An 18,013-nucleotide genomic window follows, 5' to 3' on the forward strand; every position below is an offset into this window, starting at 1 on the left:
AACAAACAGTGAGGGTGACCTTGGTCACTGCGCATCCTCCGTGTGTGACAGGGCTTGTTGGTCTTGTTTCCGGCTGACACGTGAGGGACCGGGAAGCTGCCGGCAGAATGAATGGGAACTCACACAGGTTTGCTCTCGGCCAGGCGGGCTGGCACCCTCCTCCTCCCCGCTGGGTGCCAACAGGTGTGCCACCCAGTGACTGCTCACCAGCCGCTGTGGCTCCGGCCCCCACAGTGGAGGGGACGTGGCGTGGGCCAGGGTCAGGGTCAGGCACGTGTCATGTTGGAGTGGGTTGCCTATTGATGTCTTTGAAGCGCTCTGGGCAGTGAGGGTGCAGAACAGGGAAGGGGCCACAGGCAGCCCAGCAGCACTAGGGGCTGGGAGGAGGGGGAGCGGAAGCAGCCCCTGGGGCGCGGCTGTGCTCTCCTGGAAGCCATGAGGGGGAGGGAGGGAAGGAGAGAACAGTGATCGGCTCTTCGGAGAGGAAAGAGTTGGCCATGGCGAGAGAAGGGGGATCAAGAGTATACTTATTTAATTTCAGAAAACTAACTGTGTTTGTGAATCCGTGGGCAGGACCCAAAGGGCAGTGTTTGAGACATGGCATGGCACAAAAAGGGGGACGAGGAGGGGGAGCTGGTGCCCGGGCCCAGACCAGCCGGGCGCGGAGCTGGGAGCCCACATTCCACGTCTCTGGCTCACAGATGGGCGCAGACGCTGGTGGGCGCAGAGGGGTGGCGGGCGCGGTGGAAGTCTGATTTCTTCGGTGTTCTCAGCGGGGCAGCATCTGCTGAGTGAAGGTGGAGGAGGAGGTGTGAGGACTGGGAGCGAGAAGAGAAAGTGTGAACATCGCCAGGAGACGGAGGAGGGTGAATAAGCGGCTCTCAAATGCCAGCCGCTCAGCAGTCGCTTGGAGGCTCGTGGAAACGGGTTCCCGGGCCGGGTGGGATCCAGTAGGTCTAGGTGGGGCCTGAGGGCGTCTCCTGCCAAGTCCAGGGCGATGCTGGTGCCGCTCACCCAGGGACCCCACACGTCAGGGAAACTTGCCGTGGGTCCCCTGGTTCCTCTGGTCACCCCAGGAAGGCTGGTCTGGACTCGGGGTGCCCGGCATGACAGCATCCAGGGCCCACGTGGTTGTGGACATCAGGGAGACCAGTGGGTGGGCTGTGGTGTTTCTCCAGCCATGCTCAGCTCGCTGTTAGCTGGTTTTATCTGAGTTGGTTTGTCCTGTTTGCTGGCTTTGGTCTCTCATGTCAGAGGGCCTGCTCGTTAGCTCTGGGCTGCACAAAGCCTCGCAGAGCTGGGGGGTGGGGACTGAAGCTCATTGGAAACTCTTGCCCACAGGGTTGATGTGGCTGGATCTTTTCACCGGGGAAACGCTGGGCCTGTTTCTGGAGCCCACCAGCGCCTGCCCAGCCAATGCCCGGCCTCCTGCTTCAGGTGGCAGAGGGGAAGGGGGAAGCGAGCCAGGGGCCATCTTCACCAGAGGGCACTCTGACCTTCACCCTGACCTCATGTCCTCTGGGCCAAAGACCAGCACTCTTTCCAGAACAGAAGCTCTAGGAAGGGCAGGGCTCTGACACTGCTGGGTGGCACGAAAGGCCTCCACAGAGCTGACTGGCAGCTAAACAGCCATTGGCCAAACCTCCTCCCTGCCACCCAGAGCCCTGGGTGCTGCCCATCCCACAGCCCAGGGCCAGGGCCTGGGTAACTGCCTGGGGAGGGCTCCTGCTGTCCTTGCTGTGGGCTCAGGACTCACGGTGCCACATTCAGTTCTGCCTTTCAGGGTTGTTGGGAGGATGAGATCAAATAATCCAAGTCAAGAACCTAACATCATGCACATGTTCACAAACTCAGTGTCGCCTTCTCTGTGAACTGCGGGAGTAAGGGGCGACCTCAGATGACGCTCGCTCACGGGGAAAGGATTGTGATGGTGGACTGGTTGCCTCTACTGGCTGGCACCCTCTCCCCCACCCCTGAAGCAGCGGGCTGGCCCCAGGCCCAGGAAGGCAGCTTTCATGGGATTTTGTGGCTCCAACCCCACATCCCTGTGGTGTTTTTTTTTTTTTTTTTTCTGGAATCACAATCTTTCAGGGAGCTGCTGGCCGCTCCCACGTAGGTGCTGAGCTTCAGCCACACCCACCCACACATGACCAGCTCTGCTAGGGGGACGTGGTATTTCATTTACAGTCAGCACATATGACTCATCGGTACTATTCCCAGTGGCCTACTCAAGGGATATAGCCACAGTGACTCTCCATTCTCTCTTCTAGGCTCTCCTCCATTTAACACGGTTAAGCTCTTGAGAGCATGGCATCTCTAATGCACAATATCGACTGTTGAGCTGGGCACTGTGTGAAGTCCTTGATAAGCCTATCGCATTTGGTGACTCATCTGGCCCCACAGGAGCCTGTGTGGCGGCTTCCCTGCCACATATCTCTGCCTGTGAGGCAACTTGGGGCGGGGAGACTGCCCAAGGTCATACCACGGCTAAGCTGTGGGGCACAGATTCCACAAGGCCCGAATTTACAGGAGTAGCAACAGGTATTTCCAGGTCAAGGATGAAAATGGAACTAAGTCCCATCCTCGCTGGGGGATGAGGGAGATAAGCCATTAGAATGTGCAGGGAAGTAACTGCACAACATCTTAGTGGACAAGGACAGCAAAGGTGTGCTCTGAATCTAAGCATTAAGTCGTGCACGTGAGCTTTACATTCCTGTTTTATACCACGTTCAAGCAATTATGGTTCTCAGTGCTTCAATCTGCTATTTACTTCATGGGACACTATAATGTAAATGTTACTGCTCAGACCTAATCAATCAGTGAGCCCCAGCAATAACCGTCAGCGGCTAGCTGGACACAAGCAGACACTGTGTTCCTCTGGAAATACACCCACCATCTCTGAAGTATTCCGTCCCAACAAAAGGAGGCTCTGAGTCCAATCACACTTCTCTATAGAACTACCATTGCACACGAGATGCAAACACCGTGGAGATGGCATCTGCAAATGCCACACTGTGGGTACAGACAAAAAACATGGTTTGCTAGTAAAAACAAAAACAACACACACACACACACACACACACACACACACACACACACAAAGCAAAGGGAGAAGGAGAGATGTGTAACCTCAGAACCACCTCAAAATGGTCCTGTCCTGTTTATGGAGACCCTGAGTTGCTTTTCAGAGACAACAGAACAAAACCATGTCACGCAGCCAAAGCAGGTGCGGAGGAGAGAACTCTGACCCGCAGCTGCTGCCGGAACCAAATTCTCGCCCTCCCCTCCCTATATGCACGGAACCAAAGGACGGGGACACAAGCGGAACTTGAACACAGGAACCGGAAGCGAGGGGCCGCTGTCCAGGAGGGTGTGGTGCTGACGCCCCTTCACCCTTTCTCCAAGTTAAATGACGCCGCCAGCAGCTCGGGTCTGGGCACCTCCCCACGCAGAGCGCCCGGTCCCAGCCGCCGGGCTTCCGCGGGAGACTCGGGGGCAGGCGCCTCCGCCTCGCTGGTCCCATGGCCCCTGGTCGGCCGCCGCCCGGCACCCGCCCGCGCCACCCCGCCCCGCGCCCCCGCTGGGCCTCAGCGTGGAAACTGGCAGCGCGCCTCCCGCCGCCTTCTCCCAGGCCCAGCTTCCATCTGCTCACATCGGTCTTCTTCGAGTTCAGAAACTAATCGAAATTCTTGTCTTCGTACTTTCGTGCCTTGAGAGCCACTATGGACTTTTTTAAAAAAATCCTCACCCGAGGATATGTTTTCTATTGATTTTGAGAGAGTGGGAGAGAAACATGGATATGAGACACATTGACTGGTTGCCTCCTGCACAACTCCGCCAGGGCCAGGGATTTAATTTGCAACCCAGGCGCATGCCCTTGACCAGGAATCGAACCCGAGACCCTTCGGTGTGCGGGCTCTACCCACTGAACCACACCAGCCAGGGCCACTACGCACTTCTTGAAGTTCAATGTGAGAGGCAGATAAAAGCCAGCCTCGGTTTCCCATCTCGTCCTGACCCGGGCCTTGTAAAGGACCCTGCGTCCATGTGCAGGGGAGCTGGTGGCCGGGCGGCTGCCCAGCAAGGCGTGTGAGCCAGCTCGGACTCGGCCACCGCAAGCTGCTGGCCCCGTCTGGCCATTTCCTGTGCTGTCTTCAGAGAGTGAGACATAAGAGGCTTCTTTTTCCGCGTGATCTCCACGCTGGTTCATCTAAGTGCAGCCAACTGTGGCACATACACCCGCCAATTGGTCTGTGCGACGTACAAGCAGAGCTACAGCGTGAAATCCTGCTCACCTGCCTGTGGGAAGCAGGTCCAGGCCAGGAGACCTGGTGTCGGTGTCAGCTGTGAGTTTACCTAATCGCTGCCCCACCCTTCCCACCTGCTTCAGGTCACTTTTCCTTAGAGATTTTTAAAATGTGTTGGTGAGCCTGGCCAGAGTGGCTCAGTGGTTGAGTGTCAACCTAGGAACCAGGAGGCCACGGTTTGATTCCAGGTCAGGGCACAGGCCCGGGTGTTGGCCTCGATCCCCAGTGTGGGGCGTGCAGGAGGCAGCTGATCAATGACTCATTTCTCTCTCTCTCTCTTCTCTCTCTTCCTCTCAGAAATCATTAAAAATATTTTTCAAATAAAATGTGATGAACCAAAACTCTCTTATATTCTCTGATAGCGTCTAACGTCCAGTTCTCCTGAGATTGGCTGCGTCACCCACCCCCTCCCACCCCACCCCACCCCCACCTGCCCAGGGAACCACCCACTGCAGGTGCCTCCTCAGCAGGTGCTTCGCCCCGCCCTCCTTCCCGCTCCCCAGCAAAACATCACAGCACACGTCCAAAGGCGTTTTTATTCTGCGAACATAGGAAACAGGACCCTACCGAAGAGAACAGAAGAGAAAGGAGCCTAGTGCTGCAGACACGTGCGCAGCCTGCTCCGAGTTCCCTCACCGCGGGCTCTGGGCTCTCCGGGGCTTCCCCCGCCAGGAGCACCGCACGCTCGACCCTCGGCCCGAGGGACTCCCACCCACGGGGCCGAGTCCTCCGGAGCAGGTTCTGACCCGGGTTCTCGGGGCAACAAAATGCATCTCACACAAACGTGGGATATAGAGCTGCCGGCACTGCGGAGACCGCCCAGGCTCTGCTGTCCAAAGGGCACACAAGATTCTGCGGGGACACGGGGGCCTCTTCACCCGCACCTGGTCCAGGCCGGGGCAGCTCGCGTGCGCTTCGTTATTTAAGAAAAAAGCAAAGGGCCAATTGACGTTAAAAATGCAAAACCAATGACCTGGAGGAAGAGGAACTTTTAGACCCATGTTGTCGTTGGTTGTAAACAGCAAATGTTGTGCTTTGTCGACTCATTTCGCTCAAGGACCCGGCTGTGCGGAGGGCCTGCCGTCGGGGACGGGTTCACAGGTCACACGAGGGTGACCGAACACACGGGCACGGGTCTGCGCTCACTAACCGCTTCCCAGGGCGCTGGCTTGGTCCCAGGCGTCTCCCCTGGAATTCCCCGGGAGGCTCCCAGAGTCCCCCTCCTCCCAGGAAGGCCCCTCTGAGCAGTGGCGGTGGCCCCCGCTGACTCCTCGCCACCGCCCCAGAGACAGGCCGGAGCCCAGGGGCAGCAAGACTCCGGGCCTGGGGAACAGAAACCACCCAGCACCCCCTGCAGTGACGTGTCCCGATGCTCCAGGCCAACGAGTAACCACTTCTCAAGAGGCTCCGATTAGTTCCTTTCAAAAGTAGGCTCCCTCCACCCCCCACCCCGCCGAGGACCCACCACACACACAGGGATCTACTACGGTCTTGGCTACGCGGCTCTGCCCTCCTGGGCGCCAGCCAGCAGGGCTCCGTCTGGCGTTACACACACACACGAGCGGCATCACTAACTACGCAGAGGAACGGGACCCCCGCTCACTGTCCACAACCCCAGGGCGGCCATCAGCGATCCTGGGGGCTGTCCCCAACCCTGGGGAGAGCTTCCGAGCAGGGTTTGCATCTCCGGCCACATCTTCTTGATTCGCATGGTGATTAGGTTGTCAGGGAACCGACTGGGGACTCCCTCAGCCCCGTCCTTTTCTGAGCCAGCTCCTCGTCAGAGCCAACACAGCTGCTGGTCACACAGGCCACACAGCCCTGCCCGCTGCCCGCCCGCCGGGGCTCAGCCGCCCGCCACCCAGCGAGGGGCCTGTGCTCTGAGTGTCCTTTATCAAACCCAGGGCAGAGCTGCCCGGGGAGGCCGGGGAGACCGCCGGTCACGACCAGAGAGCAGGGAGCCGCTGACATCCCGTGGAGACACTTATGAGAGTCAGACCTCAAAGGACAGGGCTCGACACAAACTTCCCTAAATGCACTAAAAAGCGGGGAACGGGACTTCTCCCCAAGTCAGAACAGCTCCTAAACGCAACATCCCGGTTCGAGGCACGGAGCGATGTCCCACGCACGCAAAGAGCGTTCCTCAGTGACCTGCAGGCCACCCAAGACACCCACCCAGGCCGCACTCCCAGCCCTGAGCAGAGGGGCGTCTCCCATCTCCGGGGAGCGATGGAGACAGACAGTGCGGGAGACTCCTTGTCCACCAAACGTGTCTAGCAGCTTCTTCAAGCGGAAAACAGATGGGACGAGAGGCCCCCAAAGCTGACCGTGTGGGGCCTCAGTCCAGCGGCCGCCTGTGCACGGGGCTCCAGCTGGGGAGGGATCTCCATGTGCTCCCGCACACCCCGGCCCTCGCCGGCACCTCCTCCTAGTCCTGCCTGCGGCTGTGGGCGCGCCACCTGTCCAAACTCTGCCGAAGCACAGACGACATCAGAAACAGGACGCGGGCGGATTCAAATACCGGTCATCTATAGAAAACGTGAGGGGGCTGTGCTTGGTCGGAAGGTATCAAAGAGGGGGTGCCCTTGTGGCTCATAAGACCGTCCGGGAAGCGAGTGCTGATGGGACGCGGGCGGCCTGCGACGGCTCCTCCTGTCCGCAGCGCCGCCCAGGCCGGCTCCAGGCAGCACCCCGCTACTTGGCCTTCACCACCTGTTCGTACGGGGGTGGGGGCGTGTTGCAGTAGGAAGGGGGCGGGGGGTAGGGCACGCTCCCCTGGGGCGAGTTGGGTTGAACCTGGAAAGCCATCGCCATGGGGTTCACGGCAGGATTCATGCCGGGTCCTCCGGGGTCGGTGTAATAGGGCAGCCCCGGCGGCTGGACTCCTGAAAGACAGAGAGCCGGTGTGAGCCCAGCAGACGCCCCGCTGCCCATCGCCCCGAGCTCCGCCAGCGGCCAGGCCTCCGGGCCGGCACGCCCGACTCAGCGGCCCGACCAGGTGACGGGCTCCAGCTCCCCGGCCTCCTGGAGCTCCTCACCTCCGGGGTGCGGACGGCCAGTGACACACCCCGGGTGGCTAAGGGACAGGAGGACAGGAGCAGCATCGGGCACAGGTGGCTGAGGGCTCGGACCTCGCCAACCGGAACCTGGATGGTGAGCCAAGGCCGCTCTGCGGGGACCGGGGAGCACGTGCCGAAAACACCACCGGCAGAGAGGAGCCTGCACTGCAGTCAGAAAGCCGGGCGGCAGGGAAGTCACTGCCCAGCTAACGGGGCAAGAGCCGGCTTCCTGACTCTCAGCCAGAACCTCCCCGCCCCCCCTGCAGCTCCAGGGCCCCTCGAGAACCATCTGCTGAGACTCAAGTCAGAAGTACGGCCGCCATGCCCACCGGCCGGGAACATTTGGTCAGGGAGGGGATAACCTGGCATAGGTGAGCCAGCTCAGACAGGGAGGCAGCCTCGGGGACGCCAGCGGGCGGCTGGGCACCGATGCTGGTGGGCGGCTCTTCTCCAAGGTGACCCCTCAGCTTGACCTGAGCTGCTGTTTCGGGGCTCTGTTCAGATCTGCTTGCTCTGGTCATGGACACCACGGACAGACACTGACCATACACAGAGAACCGAGGCACGGAGCGGCAGCTTTGGGCTCGCTGGGCTAGGCCGACTGTGAGTGGACACAGGTCTGTTTGAGGGAGGCTCCTTCACCCCCGGAGATACTGGGAGCCGCAGAGGCGTCCCCCAGTGCGCATATGGCGGAGGGTCTCCCTGCATGGAGGTCCGTTCCTGCAAAGACGCCCACCCGGGTGTGCGAGGGGTCTCACGCCTGCATACGTCAGATCTGGGGCCTCCACAGGGGCTACAGGGGGAATGGAGAGCAGGAACACGAGGCCTGAAGTGCATCTGAAGGAGCGGCAGGAGGGCAACCTGCCAGCCGGGCCTCCTCCCGCACCGCACGTCTAACCAGCGGCACCTGCTGCCCTGGTGCGGCCGCCGCTGCCCTGGGCCGTGTTTGCCCACAAGCCTTCGCCTCCCATGACCACGAGTTTCCCAAAGGCAGAGGTTATGTTGCATTTACCTCCGGACCCCTTTATATCTTTAAGATTAAAAAAGAGGCTATTGTGAGAGTCCAGGAAAGGCAATGGAAGCCTCCTATAGGAGAGACGAAATGGGGAGCTGAGAATAAGAGTATTCGGGGAGCATGACCTCAAGGGCCTGGGGGCACACTCAATGTGGAATGCATGGGATAGAGAAGAGGTCTGCATCGAAATGACTGGCTTCTGGTCTTGACAGAGGTTTCACGGAGCAAGAGCAAGGCTACAGGGGGAGGGAGGAGCTACAGGAGAAGGGCGGAGCTACAGAGGAGGGCGTGGCTACAGGAGGAGGGCGTGGCTACAGGAGGAGGGCGTGGCTACAGGAGGAGGGCGGGGCTACAGGAGGAGGGCGGGGCTACATGAGGAGGGCGTGGCTACAGGAGGAGGGCAGGGCTACAGAAGGGCAGTTCTACAGGAGGAGGGCGGGGCTACATGGGAGGGCGGGGTTACAGGAGGAGGATGGAGCTGACAGGAGAAGGGCAGGCCCCAGAAAGGTCCATGGTGGTTACAGCCGCCCCATGCAGTGTGCAGGGAGGGACACAAGGCCGAGGAGAGGGTGGTAGGGAAGCCTGACATTCCGGCAGGAAAGGAAGCCAGGTATTCCAGGAGGATGGGGAGGATGCAAAGGGGCTGGGGAGGGACCAGGGATGGTGAGGTGGGGCCATGTCCCGGCAGCAAAGGGAAAGCGGAATATTCAGAAAGACGCCTGGACGGCGGGAGGGGCCAGGACGGAGGGTCGGCTGACCTGGCGCCGGGTTCGGGGGCTGCCTGGAGTAGGACACGTTGAAGGCGGGCTCCTCGATCAGCGGCGGCGGGTACATGCGCCTCCGGATGAAGAAGCCGGCTCCGCAGCAGAAGAGGACGCCCATCATGAGGAGGAACCTGGGGGAGCAGGGCACCCAGCAGTGAGGGCCGGGGCTGCCCGGGCTCCCCACTCCGCGGGTCCGAGGCCGCGCTGCTCCGGAGCCCCGGTCTCACTCCCCGGGGAAGGGTCTGTGCAGACACTGCCCTTCAGGCCTGGCCGCTGGCTGGAGGGCCTCCTCCCTCAGGGGAGCTGGGCACGGGCAGGCCCAGGTCCGTCCTGTGAGCAGGGATTCAGCCGACACTATGTGAGGGGAAGACGGCGCGGCAGCAGGGATTTCATCCCAAGTTTGCAGACTCTCTGGTTCTGGGGGGGCTGAGCCCTGGCCGGTGTGGCTGCACGGGCTGGGCCTTGTCCCTGTCCCCTGCACAGAGAAGTCTCCTGCTGGATCCCCAGTCAGGGCACAGGCCCGGGGAGTGAGCTCGATCCCCGGTAGGGGGTGTGCAGGAGGTGGCTGATGGATGTTTCTCTCTCTCATCAGTGTTTCTCTCTCTCTCCCTCTCTCTCTACAAAATCAAATAAAAATCTTTAAAAATAAAAAGACAGTTGACCTCAGCGTTGTTTCGGGAACTGGCCAGGAGCTGCTGGAGGATGAGGTGCTGCCCACCCACCATCCGAAGGAATCAGCCCCCCCATCCCCCACGCCCCCCCCCCCGCCACCGCCTGGGAACCGGGAGGGGCTCCCGGCAACTCTGGGACAGAAATGCTACCGTGGGGCCAAGCGGACACGCCTGCCTGCTGGAGGCAGCCCCGAGCCAGTGACGGGGAAGGCGAGGGAAGGTGGGGTCGGGGCCCGGGGCAGGGGAGCAGCCTGGACGGGTGGGCGTGACCTACCAGAAGTACCACAGCCGCTGGATGGAGAGCGCCCGCACGCAGCACCGGGACCCGCAGCAGTCCTCGTAGGGGCGGCATCTGCGGGGAGGCACAGGGGTCAGAGTTCAGGGCAGAGGACGGACAGGACGGACAGCCACCGCTGCAGGCCGCCACGCTGACCACTGTCCGTGTCCCGGCCCAAACGGAAGGTGCGAGGCGGACACGGTCCGTGTGACCCACAGCACCACGGTCCCACAGGCCCCGTGGCCCCCCCACGACGGCTCCTGCCGGGGAAGCGCCGGGCCGAGGAGCGTGTGCCCCTGCGGTCCCGCCACAGGCTGGCCTTGGTGCGCGGTGGGTCCCGCTCGGCCGACCCCGACGGCTCCAAAGACGGAGTGCAGCCCTCCCAGGGGCAGGGGCTGGAGGCAGAGCCAGGGGCCAGGCCAGCTAGGGGCCTTGTCCTGGTCCTGCCACTAACGGGGAGTTATTCAACCCCCGGGAGCCTCCGTTTCCTGAGCAAAACGGGCGGGAGGACAGGACTCGGTCCCGGTCCGGTCCCGGTGCCCTGGTCCTTACAGACGTGCCTCAGGCACTGTGCACGCCCTCGCCGCCCCTCCCCACCCCACCCGAGGCTTCTGGAGGCTTCCGGTGCCTGTGGACACACTCAGGGCTGTTCCTCCCCCAGAAGAGGAGCCGAGCAAGGCCCTCGCCAGGGACAGGCCCCCTCAGGCCCCGAGGCGTCATCGCAGTCTCCGTCACTGTGTGTGCCCTGCCCGCCCCCTGCCTTTCCACCCTGCACACCCCAAGCCGGAGAGCTGTCCTCCCCGCAGGGGGCCGCCCATCAGGCCCAGGGGCTGGCAGGAGCCGGGAGGGTGGGCCCAGGCGGCCTGGTCTCAGGCCCCGCACCCGGTCTCGGCTCTCCAGCGCCCACAGGCCCTGTCCCGTGGAGCCCGCTGCCCACTCCTGCTGGGACACCTGCGACCAGCGCCTCCCCACGCACGGCGTCCATGACTCACAGCGGAGGACGCGCCCCGACCGTCAGCGGGTGAGGGGGCCCCTGTGAAGGAGCGGCTCCCCGGGAGGCGCGGGGCAGGGCCTGGCCCAGCAGAGCAGCCCGCGGAGGCGAGGCCGCTGCCCGCCTGGCTCACACTGAGGGTGCGGGTGGGGGTGCAGAGGGGAAGCCAGGCCGGAGCTCCCGCGGGGCGGGCCTGCGCCCTCGTCCTCAGCCCCACGGCGCCCACCCGCTCGCTCCTGGCCCCTCCGGCCGTGGCGTGGAAGTGACCGGTCTCCACGGACCCCGAGGGATCGATGTGGGACCTGCCGGGGGGCTCGCTCATTCTGTGCGAGTCATTAATCCGTGTCCCTCTCCTTTCTCAGGCGAGCAGGCGCCGTCCCTGCACCCGGTTCCCGCCTCCTCCACGGGGAGGGAAGCGCCTGGGCTCCTGCGAGTCTCCGTCTCCGCGCCTCTGACTTCAGAGGTCCCCCCATTCTCCCCTCCACCCCCCCTCCCATTCCCTCCTTCAGCGGCACTGAGATCCGAACCCGAAACTACAAGTGTGTACACAGGATACCCAGCAGCCAGCACCCTGGACCCGGCTGCATCCCCGCACCCCAGACGGGACCCAGTGGCAGACGAGCCCGGCGAAGGGCTTGACCCCCGCCATCGGCCGTGACGTGGATGAAACTGGCCCGCTGGTCCCCAGGTTTCCTTGGTAAAACGCAGGTAAACAAGGACCCGCTGAGGTCAACCCCCGCACCCCCAGCTCTCCTGTTCTCCCCCAGCCACGGCCTCTCCTCCTCCCAACCCGCTCCTGCCCACCCCGTTCTCCGGGCCCAGTTCCAGTCATTTCTGTTCCTAAGGAGCAGGGAGCTGGCTCCGGAGGCCCCGGCTTCTCTGACTCACGTAGCATCGCATGTCACCACCTCAGACCATGCCTGTCAGCAAGCTCCCACCAGCACCCCCACAGGGGCCTCAGGGCCTGCACCCCCACAGCCGCCTCGGGGCCCGCACCCCCACAGCCGCCTCGGGGCCTGCACCCCACAGCCGCCTCGGGGCCCGTACCCCCACAGCCACCTCGGGGCCCGCACCCCCACAGCCGCCTCGGGGCCCGCACCCCCACAGCCGCCTCGGGGCCTGCACCCCACAGCCGCCTCAGGGCCCGCACCCCACAGCGCCGGTACTTCACGCCGTCCTCCACGCGACTGGCCCGAGCAGCTGGTGTCCTCGGGGGTCACTGCGCACCAGTGAGCAGAGGCCAGAGAGCGGGGTGAGGGCCTCCCAAGACAGGGCTTTCCCCGTCCCATAACCAGTCCCGTTAGGAACCGTAACCACAGAATCAAGCCAGCAGGCGGGCAGATACTCACATGTAATATGTTGGGTAGAGTCCTTCGAAATACCAGCAGTGCTTTTTGGCCTCCGTGCACTGCAAAGAGAAGAGAAAGCCGGTCACTGGGGCGCCCTGCCCAGGTGGGGGGGACCTCACAGAGGACACAGGCGGGAGCGAGGGCGGGGCTGCAGGTGGGGAGCAGGGCCCCCGGGAGAGACGGTGACGGGGAGACGCCCCACCAGACCTTTCCTTTAAGTTTCTTAAAAGGGAAAAGAAACGTGGGAAAACAAGTATTTCCCAACTAGAGGCCTGGTGCACGAAATACATGCACGGGGTGGGGGGGAGGTTCCCTCAGCCCAGCCTGCACCCTCTTCAATCCAGGACTCCTCGGGGGGATGTCCCTCTCACAATCCTGGACCACTGGCTCCTAATTGCTCACCTGCCTGCCTGTCTGGTCGCCCCTAACTGCTCCCCCAGCCTGATCACCCCTCACTGCCTCTGCATGCCAGCCTGATCGCCCCTAACTGCACCCCCTACCAGCCTGGTCGCTCCTCACAGCACCCCGGCTGGCCTAGTCGCCCCACGAAGCCTGCTTGTTCAGTCGTTTGGTCGTCCCTCATTAACCCCCCTGCCGGCCTGGTCATAGGCAGCCATCTTGTGAGGGTGTGATAGTCAATTTGCATATTACCTCTATTATATAGGATTATTGTTCTAGCCTGTCCTCTCTCTAAATGCACTGGTAACCCATTTATGAGAAAGGCAAAGACAATCATGTTAAATGCACGTGGCATTCAGATATCTAAAGAATGCTAGAAACAAATATTACAAAGATTTCCACCCCTCCCCCCATTTCCATTTTTTAAAGACATTTCCCATAGTTTTCACCTTCCTAGATGTTTATATTTCGGAATATCCCAAAAGCCACATCTAAATCACAGGACCAAGTGCGGACCCGTGCCGGCCGGACTCTAAGTCAGGATCCACTGCCCCCCTCGTTTCCAGGGGGGGGAGGGGGGGGGCGGGTGCAGAAAAACCACAGGAGCCCCCTGTGCTCCCCAGAGAAGTCAGACTCCTGACAACCCAGAGGGGCGGGCAGAGCCGTTGGGAAGCCACCGGGCGGGTGACTCACAGGGACAGCGGCCAAGGGCACCCACGGCGCGCGAGGACGCTGAGCAGGACGGCTCCGACCGCTCCGAACGGGGGTTTTCTAAAACCATTCCCCTCGAGCCATCTCTATTTTAATTCACAACCTCCTACCGCCACGATCTGTCCACTGACCCCTGGTGTATAGATAGCGCCTTCGAAATAATACAGGACAGCCCGGCGGCGGGGCTCAGGGGCTGAGCGTCCACCTGTGAACCAGGAGGTCACAGTTCGATTCCCGGTCAGGGCACAGGCCTGGGTTGCGGGCTCCATCCCCAGTGTGGGTGTGCAGGAGGCAGCCAATCAATGATTCCCTCTCATCACTGAGATTTCTCTCTCTCTCCTTCTCCCTCTTCCTTCCCCCCGGAATATATATAAAATATATTTTTAAAAAAACACAGGACAAGTCTACCAGCAGCAGGCAACCGGGAAGGCACCTGATAGCAGAGCTTTCCATGAGCAAGTCAGGGGCCAGTTGTCATGTCCAAGCACCCCTCCCCCAATCTCACCTCCCCACCCTCCCCCCTAACCCCCCCACCCCCACCAGGGCCAGGGCTGCTCCTGGTCTCTCCGGCAGGTGTGTAAGAGGCCATCCTGTCCCCGGCCGCCTGACGGTGCCGGGATCAGAAACAGACCCCAAATCTAGAGCTGACCCCGGGAGAGGGGATGTGAATGCCATGCCGCGCCTGGGAACCAGGAGAGCAGCGAGCACCCGGGGGTGTGTTTGGCTGGCTTTGTGCTTTAGGACCTGCAGAGGCACACGTGGGCGGCCCAACGTGCCCCGGGTCTGTGAGTGAAAATGAGTTTAATTTAGGCGCCGTTACTTCCTGTCCACTTCGAGAAATGAAGCTCCGGCCAAGAAATCCATGTATTCCGGCGAGGAGCGCAATTCCAGGCCCCTGCCCCATCGCACTCCATTCCGCCGTCTCCCCGAGACGCCGGGTCTGCCTTCAAGGAGGCCTTTACCTGTGGCTCCCGCGCTCTCACCGCCTTCACAAACCCCACACCAAGCTCAGCGCCTCCGACACGGCCCCCCGGACGCCGGCCCCGAGCCCGGGGACACCAGGCCAATGTGAAAGCCCTTCCCCTCGCACCCAGGCCCAGGCCCACAGACCGGGTGGGGGCCCTGACGCCCGGGCCCGCCCGCAGCCGCCGCAGTGGGGTCTCCCTTCAGGGACCCCGTTCCCTCACCGGAAGCCGCCACTCCTCGGAGACACCGCCCTACTCCCGCAGCACATCTCCTGACGCTTAAGGTAACAACAAAAATACCACGGACATCTCGCCTCTGAGGATTTCTCTCCTGGTTTGTGACTATCAGCATCACCATTTTATAGATAAAAACCTGGGCCCCAATGGGCTCTTTTTTTTTTTTTTCTCTTTATTGATTGAGGTATTACATATGTGTCCTTATCCCCCCCTCACTGCCTCCCAATCCCCCCACTCATGCCCTCACCCCCGTTGTCTGTGTCCATTGGTTAGGCCTATATGCATGCATACAAGTCCTTTGGTTGATCTCTCCCCCTTACCCCCACCTCCCCTGCCTTCCCTCTGAGGTTTGACAGTCTGATCGATGCTTCTCTGTCTCTGTTCATCAGTTCATGTTGTTCATTATATTCCACAAATGAGTGAGATCATGTGATATTTATCTTTCTCTGACTTATTTCACTTAGCATAATGCTCTCCAGGTCCATCCATGCTGCTGCAAATGGTAAGAGTTCCTTCTTTTTTATAGCAGCGTAGTATTCCATTGTGTAGATGTACCTCAGTTTTTTAATCCACTCATCTGCTGATGGGCACTTAGGCTGTTTCCAAATCTTAGCTATGGTGAATTGTGCTGCTATGAACACAGGGATGAATATGTCCTTTCTGATTGGTGTTTCTAGTTTCTTGGGGTATATTCCTAGAAGTGGGAACACTGGGTCAAATGGGAGTTCCATTTTCATTTTTTTGAGGAAACTCCATCCTGTTCTCCACAGTGGCTGCACCAGTCTGCATTCCCACCAGCAGTGCACGAGGGTTCCTTTTTCTCCGCATCCTCACCAGCACTTGTCGTTTGTTGATTTGGTGGTGATAGCCATTCTGACAGGTGTGAGATGGTACCGCATTGTTGCTTTGATTTGCATCTCTCGGATGATTAGTGACTTTGAGCATGTTTTCATATGTCTCTTGGCCTTCCCTATGTCCTCTTTTGAAAAGTATCTATTTAGGTCCGTTGCCCATTTTTTGATTGGGTTGTTTATCTTCCTTTTGTTAAGTTGTATGAGTTCCCTGTAAATGTTGGAGATTAAACCCTTATCGGAGATAACATTGGAAAATATGTTCTCCCATGCAGTGGGCTTTCTTGTTGTTTTGTTGATAGTTTCTTTTGCTGTGAAAAAGCTTTTTATTTTGATGTAGTCCCATTTGTTTATTTTCTCTTTAGCTTCCATTGCCCTAGGAGCTGTATCGGTGAAGAAATTGCTTGGGCATATGTCTGAGGTTTTGCTGCCTGTGGATTCCTCTAAGATTTTTATGGTTTCCTGTCTTATGTTTAAGTCCTGTATCCATTTTGAGTTTATTTTTGTGTATGGTGTAAGTTGGTGGTCTAGTTTCATTTTTTTTTTTTTCATGTATCTGTCCAATTTCCCCAACACCATTTATTGAAGAGACGGTCTTGGCTCCACTGTATGTTCTTGCCTCCTTTGTCAAATATTAATTGAGCGTAGTGGTTTGGGTCGATTTCTGGGTTTCTCCATTCTACCGAGTAGGCTCTTGCTCAGAATCCCAGTTTCTGCTGAGAGCGGGAAGGACCCGCAGGGAGAGGGAGCCACAGCTGTCCAATGACCGGGCCCTTGCCTCACGGACTGCAGACGAGAAGTTTCTCACAGGCCCCGGGGCGCTGGAGGCGGAGACGAGGCTGAAAGACAGGCGCCTCGTGGGCCCAGGACGCAGAGGAGAAGCACAGGTGAGAGCAGACCGAGGGCAGGACACGCTTTGGTTTGGTGGCTGTGCCGGACCCTGCCCCCTCCGGGGCTTTTCTCAGAAGCGCTGACCATTCTCCGGCCCCAGGGACGGGCTGATGTTTTCAACATCACAGATGAGCCACCGGTTACCGGACGTGGAGTTCCTGAAGGCCGGACGGCAGACCCTCCCTCCTTCCCTCGTGGGTACACAGCCCGCTGGCCAGGGGCTGAGCAGATGTCTGTGGGTGACCAACTGCTCTCCGCGCTGCTGGCAGGACTGGAATCAACGCTCATATAGCAGTCACCCCTGTCTCTGCTGAACTGGCCCCAGTGGTGACAGGCAGCCGGACCCCCTGGTTGTCCAGTTACGCTTCCTGGTAGCAAAACGGACCGCCGGGCGCCGTCTCTCCGAGGCGGATCAGCCCTGGGAGCCCACTGAGCCCCTCGGCGGCCCCACGTCCTCTGCGACAGGAGGCGGGAGAGAGCCGGACGGAGGCATCGGGCCGACTGAACGGACTCCGGGGAGGGTCCCAGCGTGGACCTGCTCTGCTGGCCGCCAGGCGGGTGCGTGAGGTGCCGCCCAGGCGGGTGCGCGTGGTCAGTGGGGCGGGCCCGGTGCCACGCTAGGGTAACACAGCACTGACTGTCACGGGAGCCCAGACGTGCCAGCACTCTCCCACCGCTGCTGGGAGGGGAACGGGGCAGCAACTGGGAAACGACGATGCATTTCTCTTCCATCTCCCTTCTCCTTCCGCAGGTTACGCATCCTGGCATTGTTCCTCACAGCAAAATCCCGGAGATGACAGCCAAGCCCGCCCCTCCCAGGCGGGCGAGGTAACCCACGGCAGAGGGCGGAGCGGCCAGCGAGGAGGAGCTCTCCGGACCGATGAGGCGGGTCCAAGGCGCGGTGCTGGCTGGGGAAACACAGCCATCCCCCCCCCCACCCCCCACACACACACACACCCACAGCGGAGGCGGCTGAGACACGCCCGGCAGGCGACCTCGTCGCTGGCGAACAGCAGAGGCATGTGCACGCCCCCGATGCTGCCGCCCGTGCAGACCTGCTCAGTGTGACTGCTAACGCCGTGGGCAGCTGTAACACATGTACCTGTGTGTCTGCACACACTGAACAGAGAACGGCCCAGCACACGGTTCATAAAAGGGAACGAGTGTGCGCCTGGACAGGACGGACGGCGCTCCGGGGGGTCAGGGAGTGAGTGTGAAGGCCCAGGGCATGGCTGACACGGCTGTGGACTCGATAATGCTGCACCCTTAGGCGGCACTAACCCTGAAAAACCACCGGAGAGGGAATCAAGCTCAGCAGGCGCAGTTAACACGAGATGCATGCGGCTGCCGCTGGGGTGACCCGGCTACTGGTTCACAGCAAATTTTTCCCATTTTTTTTTTTTTTATTGATTTCAGAGAGGAAGGGAGCGGGGAGAGAGAGAGAGAAACATCAATGATGAGAGAGAATCATTGACCGGCTGCCTCCTACACACCCCCAACTGGGGATCGAGCCCACAACCCAGGCA

General features: G+C 60.5%; 1 protein-coding gene across 4 annotated transcripts in view; it reads right to left on the bottom strand.

The window, feature by feature from the left end:
• Window positions 1-635: 635 nt before the first annotated feature.
• VOPP1 (VOPP1 WW domain binding protein) overlaps window positions 636-18,013 on the bottom strand; it is a 32,341-nt gene continuing 14,963 nt past the window's right edge. The window contains exons 2-5 of one of the 4 annotated variants that reach the window (XM_054726249.1): window positions 12,434-12,492; window positions 10,091-10,168; window positions 9,140-9,276; window positions 636-784 (exon numbers count right to left, since the gene is read on the bottom strand). In XM_054726249.1, coding sequence (XP_054582224.1) covers window positions 696-784; window positions 9,140-9,276; window positions 10,091-10,168; window positions 12,434-12,492 — 363 coding nt within the window. In that variant the 3' untranslated portion in view covers window positions 636-695. Of the gene's footprint in view, window positions 785-6,926; window positions 7,193-7,850; window positions 8,160-9,139; window positions 9,277-10,090; window positions 10,169-12,433; window positions 12,493-18,013 lie in introns of those variants that run through there. The other 3 variants (XM_054726246.1, XM_054726247.1, XM_054726248.1) reach the window with 3 other exon arrangements.

Source organism: Eptesicus fuscus, chromosome 14 (assembly GCF_027574615.1).
Source record: "Eptesicus fuscus isolate TK198812 chromosome 14, DD_ASM_mEF_20220401, whole genome shotgun sequence".
NCBI lineage: Eukaryota > Metazoa > Chordata > Mammalia > Chiroptera > Vespertilionidae > Eptesicus > Eptesicus fuscus.